The sequence below is a fragment of the Spinacia oleracea genome, chromosome 4 (assembly GCF_020520425.1).
Source record: "Spinacia oleracea cultivar Varoflay chromosome 4, BTI_SOV_V1, whole genome shotgun sequence".
NCBI lineage: Eukaryota > Viridiplantae > Streptophyta > Magnoliopsida > Caryophyllales > Amaranthaceae > Spinacia > Spinacia oleracea.
This window is the reverse complement of record NC_079490.1, coordinates 86,402,247-86,411,067: the sequence shown is the minus strand read 5'-3', so window position 1 is coordinate 86,411,067 and position 8,821 is coordinate 86,402,247. Positions and strand designations below refer to the sequence as shown.

The 8,821-nt window shown below is 37.3% G+C and overlaps 1 protein-coding gene across 1 annotated transcript; it reads left to right on the top strand.

The window, feature by feature from the left end:
• Positions 1-755: 755 nt before the first annotated feature.
• LOC130471680 (protein FAR1-RELATED SEQUENCE 5-like) lies at positions 756-2,405 on the top strand. Its single transcript, XM_056841941.1, has 3 exons — positions 756-987; positions 1,138-1,673; positions 2,016-2,405. Exons 1-3 carry the CDS (start codon positions 756-758, stop codon positions 2,403-2,405), a joined length of 1,158 nt encoding a protein of 385 aa, XP_056697919.1.
• Positions 2,406-8,821: the final 6,416 nt, after the last annotated feature.

The following is an 8,821-nucleotide window of genomic DNA, read 5'->3' as shown; positions in this document are numbered from 1 at the left end:
CATTCTGTAGGTTGTTGAAATGGATGGGGAGGAAGAGTTGTTGGATGAAGAAGGGGAATATTGTAGTGATGATGGGTTTGACGAAGATGATGGGATAGGTGATGCTATAGAGTCTGAAAATGGGGATGGTGGTGACGAAGAAGAAGGTGAAGGATGTGGGGAAGATGAGGAGTATGATGTGGTGGATGATTATGATGAAGCATTAGATGCCGGAGATGAAATAGATGACGAATTGTGTATTGAAAATGATGATGACCTGAATGAGGATAATTATGAACATGACATGAATGATGATAATTATGATGATGTTCTACCAGCCGGAGAAATCGGAGTAGTTCGAAACACTACTTGTATGGAGGGTGAAGACATTGGCCCTGGTGATGGAGATGGTGTTGGGGCAGGTGGTTCAACCAATAACTCAGACATGTATACGACTCCTACGAAGCGGACCAGTGGTCCCGTTGTAGCAACCCCTGCTGTTGGAATGACATTTGCCAATTGGGAAGCATTGAGTAACTATTATCGTTCCTATGGGGAGCAACAAGGTTTTGGTGTAGTGTGTATGGGTGGGAATAAGAGCGGGGGGGGGAAAGACAGTGAAACGGGTAAATCGAATTCCCTGAGGACCTATGTGTGGAGGCGTGAGTGTCATGGAAGGCCAAAATACCGGCGGATGGTTAATGGTAGGGTAGTTACCTGTGTAGAGGAACCAATTCTTAAGATCGAGGAAGACGAAGAAGTGTAGTTGCTCTGTTATGCTATATGGTGCTCGGACCAAAGAGAACTTATGGGTTGTGAAGAGTGTTGTTAATGAACATTTGAACCACATTCCCACTCCTAGCAAGCCTAACCACATATCCATGTTCCGGGTAAGGAAAATAACTCAGACAATCCTGAAACAGATGGAAAATGATCACGATTCAGGGGCACCCGTGGCACAGATTTTCAATAACTTAGTGGGCAGAAGGAATGGTGTAGAGAATATTGGTTTTACGAAGAAAGACATGTATAATATTTTGAATAAGAGGATGCAATAGAGGCTACGAGATGGGGATGCTATTGCAATGATTAATTATTTAGATAAAATGACAAAGGATAATTAAAAAAATTTCCATCTCCACCGGCTTGATAAAACAGGGAAGTTGCAGGATGTAATGTGGGTTGATGCTCGTAGCAGAGCTGCCTATCAGTATTTTGGGGATGTAGTTTGTTTTGACTCCATTTACTTGACAAATAAATATGAGTTGCCATTTTCGAACTTTGTCGGGGTGAATCACCATGGGAAAACTATTTTGCTTGGTTGTGCATTAGTGTCCCATCAAACTGCGGAAACGTTCGTTTGGCTCTTTAGGGCTTGGTTGTCTTGTATGGGGGGTAAAGATCCCGCTGCAATGATGACCGACCAGGATGCTTTTATGAGGAAGGCAATTAGAATAGCAATGCCAATGCCTAAAACCAGACATCGTTGGTGTATGTGGCATATTATGCAGAAGTTCAGCCGAAAATTGGGTTCGTTGACTTATTTTCCCCAAATAAAAGTAGCCCTACAGAATGTCATATACAACAGTTTGACCCCTGTAGGATTCGAAGAAGGTTGGGCTGAAGTGGTGGAAACTTTCAAGCTGAAGGAGGCAAAGCAATGCTACAAGTGGCTAGAAGGTATTGATCAGCCGGTTTGGTACTAATATTTATTATAAATGTGATATGGAACAGTATAGATTGTACCAAACTGCGTATAGATTTTATTTTGGTACATGTTTTAAATATAAACAGCAATTAATATTTGATTTACATATACTATGCGGTAGTTATTTCATATATGGCAGTGTCTTAGGTGAAAATTTGTTCAATGTTCAATTCCTCTGGTGTTAATTTTAACCTAATGGTTCATGGTCATGTTATATTTGTATTACCCATTTACCTAATGACCTTGTTTTTATGTATAAGGGTTGTATAACCAGTGAGAAATGTGGATTCCTGTGTATGTGAAGCATATTTTTTGGGCGGGGATGCAGACGACTCAGAGGGTTGAGACTATAAATACTTTTTTCGACGGCTACTTGAAGAAGAATACGATATTATATCAGTTTGCTCCTACGTACTGCAAGGCCATGGAAAGTAGGGCGAATGATGAAAAAGCTGCTGATGTGAACTGTTGTCGTTTTACTCGGTCTTTGGTCGGTGAGTTTGTTGTGGAGAGGAAGTTCCAGAAACTATATACGGATGCGAAGTTCGTTGAAGTCCAGATCCAATGTATGCGGGTATGTTTCGTAACACATATTACTTCGAAAGTAGTTTCTCATATGGAGGTTGAGCATATGGTGTCCGACAAAGTATGGGTATGGTCAAAGTTCTTGAAAAAGGAAATATCGTTGAGCAATATGATTACGCTGAACAAAGGATAATTGATCGGAATATAGGAATTGAGCGTATCAAGTCCCCTATACTTGCTCCGTGAGACTGCATCTTCAGTTTGGGAGTGCAATTTCATATTTGTGCTAAAATAATGTGTGACGCAGGGTAAGTTGTACATATTAATGTTATGGCTCTTTGTTTATGAAATTAGGGTTTAGGATGTTTGTTAGTGTGTCTTATGTTCAGTGATTGTAACTATTTACTGAACCACAGTTTGTAATTATCGTGTGTGGCTACTTTTATCGTTAATGAATGTGGGTAAGGTTACTAGTACTTAAATTTGAGTCTCCGTCACTCTTACGGTTATAGTAGTTAATTGTACGTCAATTACTTAATAATCGTTACAACATTTTATGTTCGATAACATAAAATGAACTTTATAGTAAACGTTTTGTAGTACATTGTCTTTGCAATGTTAGATGAGTCATGCATACATGCAATTACATTTAATGTGACTGCGTAGATTTTAGAATGCATGTAAACTAAGATGAATAGATCATTAATTAAGCATAGATTACTTTCTTCTTTTAATTATAAGTTTATTGAGTGTTTCAAACAAAACAAATGGAGGACTATTGCTCTTTATGGAAAATTATTGATGGATTTTGAAAAACTAATTCCATGATGATATTGTTTATTTACAATGGTTTCATTGTTCGTTATGTGGGATCGTTTCTGAAGGAAATATGTCCTTCACCAAGATGCATTAAGTCTAATACCAAGGTTCAGATTAATTGCGAACAATTAATTCAGTGAGATCAAGTGATCGGAACAGCTAGCTGGAGCAATGCTTCCGATCAGTGAGTTCTAATGGATATTGAACTCACAACTTACTCTTGATTGAACCTACAAGGTCACACCAATGACACGTAACAGATCACCGGATTAAATGAATTGGAAATTCATTTAATAGCTTTTCGGGAATTAGTTGGAAACGTATTATACGATACGACCTTTGTCGGAATCGTATATCGTATCGCGAATATTCGTAAGCTGGGCGACACGAATAAATCGTATCGTACGACGGTGATTCTTCGTGTACGAAACGATAAATAATATATCAGAAATATATTAAATCGCGAATACGAAGGGCATCGGAGTTGTCGGCCCGTCAAGCCAAGCACGTAAGCGTGCAAGGCCCAACGAGCCAGCAAGCTCGCGAGCCAAGGCAAGCGAGGCAAGCCCATTGGGCGCGAGCACGCAGCAGCAAGAAATAGCGCAACAGCAGCGACGAGCGAGCAAGGCCCACGGCCCAGCTGCTCGGCGAGCGCGCTGTGGGCTTCGGCCTGCAGTGTGTCGATGTGTGTCCGTTGCTTGGCTCGCACGGCTTGCTAGCCGGCCTTGCTTCTTGCTTGGTCGGTTAGTAAGGTTAATGATATAACCTTACAACCTTGTTTCCAACACACACACAATTCATACACTCAAACCCTAGAGACACAGAGAACCCTAATTCTCTCTGTGCCTCCAAAGTGAGTTCTTTCCAAAAGCAAAGTATCTTGATCAATTGTCTAAGCTACGATTATCAAGACGGATCTGATCGTGTCGGTGAACCAAGTAGAGGAACGACAAGTGGAGTTCTTTGTTCGTGTTCGTTGACAGATTATTGTGGAAAACACGCTTCGAATGTAAGTTTGCTTAATCTGTGCTTTATACATGTTTCCTGGCTTTAGGGATTGTTCCGCACATGTTATTATGTTTAACTGTATTCCCCTACAGTGGTATCATGAGCCTTATGTATTCAAAGCATGAATTAGCATGATTATTATTGTTTTTGCATTGTCGAAATTTTTGGAATTTTTGTTGATTTTTCGGAATTTTTTCGAATTATGGGATTAATTGCGAAATTGGCAGTTCCGAAATAAAAAATATTCGCTTTTTCGATTTTTAAAACCCTAATCTGATGGAAAACGATTTTCTAAGATCAACTCATGAGAATAGAATTGCGAAAACAGGCCTCAAAGTATCGTTTTTTGGGCGTTTTTGTTAATTTTTCATTAAAAATTAAAAGTGTCGGACAGTAATTCAATTAAAAGGTCGACCTAAACTACTCGGAATTGCTTGAACATTTGACACAATGTTGCTGGTTACATGATTGATCTATGGTAAAAATTTCAGATTTTTCCGATAAGTATAAACCCTAATTTTGCCTTTCCCCAATTCGTAACCCTAATTGAATTTTAATTAATTTTGGTTTAATAATTCGGTTAATTGGGAAAGGGGGTGTAATTTCATGGGTCAGTGGCTAATTTTAAAAATTATTGGATTAAAATTTTTAATGGTTTCGTTAATTTTAATCGCACTTAAACCAAATTATTAATAATCTGAAATTTAATTGTTTATGAACGATATAAAGTTTCGGATTTTATTAATTAAAAGTTCAAACTTTAAAGTTGATTCGATCGTTCTTGAAAGTTTGAATATTTTTAGCCCTTGATTTATTAAGTTTACGAAATTGGATTGTCGTTAAAGTTTATTAAATCGTTAAAATCGTTGTTTTTCGAAAATAAAAATCGTAACTTTTTTTTTGAAAAATAAAATTAATGCAAGTTCGTGAATTAAATTTAATTTTAATTAAGTTGGTCCGTTTTACGAACCAAAAACACGAACATGAGCATGGTGGAAGTATGGCTCGTCGAGCCATACGAGGCCATTGTGCGCGACCGAGCCATGCGACACAGGCAGCAGCAGCGATGCTGCATGCCTCGTGCGCGCTGGGCGAGGGAAGGGCAGGCGAGGTAGCTTGCGGGGCTGCGACGAAGCGAGGCACAAGCCTTGCGACGTCGAGCGCTCACGATGCACAACACGCAACGCAGGGCAGCATCGCTGCGGGGACGCGCGCGCGCGAGCGATGGGGCAGGGTGCGCGAGCTCTGCTCGTGTGCTCTTGGGCCTCACGCGAGGCGGGGCTGGGCGCAAGCCTAGCCCAATCAAGCAATTGGACTTTTTTTTTAAATCGTTTAATTCGTTGGGCTTCGTATATTTGCATTAATTTGGGCTAACGGGATATTTAATTTAATATTTTATTTGCTTGGGCCGGGCCGCGAGTTTTAATTTAATATTTCATAATTAATTATCCGGAATAATTATTGGTTTGAGTGGGAGCCACTAAATGAAATTAAAATGAAATAATTATTTTTAATTATTTTCGTAGGTCGCATTATTTTAATTAAATTCAATTTTAATTAGAATAAAGTCTAAGGATTAATAATTTGGAAATTGATTAATCTTTTAGGACGCGTTTATGTGAACGTGAATTTTAATTAATTCACGTAAATAATTGCATATTTATATGGGCCATTCGTTTTAGCACACGAATGGGTGAATGCATAGAATATCTATTTTATGTAATGCAGGTACTCCAAGTGACTAGTATGGCCAATTTAGGATAGTTAAATACGGTCTGCGTACCGTTCTATCTTTGAATGTAAAGTTTTAAATATGGTCTGGGTACCATGGAAAGATGTAATTTATTAATTTCAAGTATTTCTAAGATTAGAACTTTAAGTTAGCATTTGAACGAAGATTCAAGACGATGCCAAGCTAACAAGGAGGTGATGAAGATTGGATGCTTCAAGACAAAAGTTTTGGGCCATACTAGATCACCATTTATTTATGCACTTCTATATATATATTATGCGTGAATGTATGAATGTATGTATGCTTTGCATGAACAGGCTGTTTCCTATGAACCGATTAGTTTTAAGTTCACTTAATAGTCGAACCAACATAGAAACAACTAGGTCCAAGTAATATTGAGTTTAAAAATTGCCTTCCAAATCAAGCACTTACAAAAATCTAGGGATCTAAGATAGTAGGTTTACGCTAAAGCGAGGTGCTATTTTAGTTGACTTAGGTGGTAAGGCGTCCTAAAGGAGCACGTTGATTGTGGTTTCAACTCAAACAACAATGGCACTATGTTGTGGCAATGGGATAAATTATGGCATTAATTTATTAACCAAGAGTAATTTGGAGATTACTAGCAATAGGTTTTGCTTACCTAAAATCTTAAACTACTTAAGACATGCTAAAGCTGCTTAAGGATTTAGGACTTTTGGGGTCTTGGAATCGTTTCATTCATTTTGGACCATGTTTTTGCTTTTTGCATGAATGAAATGTTTAATAGCTTTGATGATTGCGTGAATTCTTTTATTTCAAGTTATTAAAGTATGATAAATGTTTTTCTTTGCTAGTTAATTTTGTAGAATAGTAAATCTTCAACCTTATTGCGTTCGGACAATAGAACTGCGATATTTCCTCGATCGATTGATAACTAATTTTGAGAGCGGTTCTCAAAGAAAAGGAGAGTGAGAGCGTATCTTGAATGCTATTTTCTTATATTGATCTTCATGGTTGTTTTCAAACTAGAATTTGAATGGTAGACCAATTGGACCTCATATATTCAGAATGCTGGGTAGTTTCGAAATAATGAAGTATTTATTTAAAGACTCATGTATAACCAATGGTTAACAACCAATCTTCTTTTGATTCGATAATGAACTAGACTCATTGGATGTGGTCATTCAAAGTGAATAAAAGAAAGGGACTTTGTACGCATAACAAAGTAAGAAGATCAAGCAAAGACTAAAATCTTTAGGACTATAAGAAAACGTGCTGGAAAGGATAGGAAAGGGGAACAAAAGAAATGAATTCAATATTTAATTTCTACCTAAAAGTTTGTGTTAAAGATAAACGACTTAGCAAATAAACTCCTATGGTATTAGATTACCGCTTGAGGTTCTAAACTCTTGTTAAGAACTCAAATTCCGGGAGCTAATTATGGTTATTGACCTACAAGTGGGAAATGAAGCAAAGTTGTGCTACATTGATTGTAGGGTCATCATGTTTGTTTTAAAGTCCTTCTAAAGGCTGGAACTTAATGGTATTATGCTCCATTAATCATCATAATCAATTTCTGTTTAGACAACGGAAAGACTCACATTCAAAGTAAACAAAAACATTCGTTGAGTGTTTATTTGAATGAAATGGTCACTTAAGGGTTGAGTCATATGATTGATTAATAAACAAACGAATCTCTTCACACTCAAACTTCAGAAGGTTCAAATCAAACATTTTGATTTGTGTTCCACATATCTTTGGAAATGTCATACGACCATATCAACAAGTCAACATTCTAAGATTCCATGGCATGGATTTCTGAAAGTTGGTTAATTTAAGACACGTGGGTCTTGCTTGTTGAACATGACATAGAAATGGACTATTGTTAGAAGTTTCTAGACAATGAAGTTCATGGGCCAAAGATGGATTTTATGACTTACCTATTTCACAAGAATTTGAGAAAATATGGCTATATTTACTCAAAGTGAAATGTGTGAAATGCTTCAATGTAATTCAAAAAAGGGTATAAAATCAACTTGGCAAGAATCTTGGAACATCTAGGCTGGGTCAAGGTGATGTTTGCATGAGCCAAGAAAGATTATCTAGATTGTTTCTATGGCATTATAACAATCGAAGCTTCATAAGAATATGGTATGTCCAAATGGAGAAATCGGAATCCATTCGATTAACGATAATCACGACTATTTTCCTATATAGTTTCTAAATGATACTCTCAAGTGACTTTCACACTAAACAAAGTTGTCAAAGCTAAAGATAAGATGTCATAAGGATTGAACTTCGGTTCAGTACATCTTTTCAGTACATATATATCTAGGGTTGTCGAACCCAGTGGGAGTTAGTGTTTACATCAAACAAACTCAAGGATAGATATATGTTTCTTTATGAGCGACTCATAGAAACAAAAGGTATTGATTCTACCACAAATCTGAGAACATATGGTTGTTGCTTAAGATAATGTCTTTTAGGAAACCATCATATTTCCAAAAAGGCAAGTGGGAGAAAAATGACCTTGAATGGACTTCGAGTCAAGCAACAAACAAATGTAGGATACTTAGGAGTCTTTGGAAAAGCTCCGCATTTAGAAGCCTTTGGAAGAGATTCATGAAGACTTTAGAAGTGCTTCAAGAGAATCCTAATACTCAAAGGACTTGAGTAATGTCTTTATAGACACTAACGTTTGATGTTCAATACCTAGGTAAATCATATAAGCAATAGAATTCAACCAAGATAGATACATAGATATCTTGAGGAATGAAAACTATGAAGACTTTGGAAAGTGCTTCAAGAACATACGACTTACAGGTTAGCTACGACGAATTAAAAATTCCCAAGTATGGTTTGAGGCCATCAGAAACATAAGTATGGTTCGAGGCCATACAAAATGGTTTGAGGCCATTTCATCCAAAGTACCTTCATCTTGAAGAATCAAATCTATGATTTGGTTTATTTGCATAAAGGGTTCACTCCCATTGGTTGCAAACATGTTTTCTAAACATACAACGTTGATTTGCATAAAGGGTTTACTCCCATTGGTTGCAAACATGTTTTCA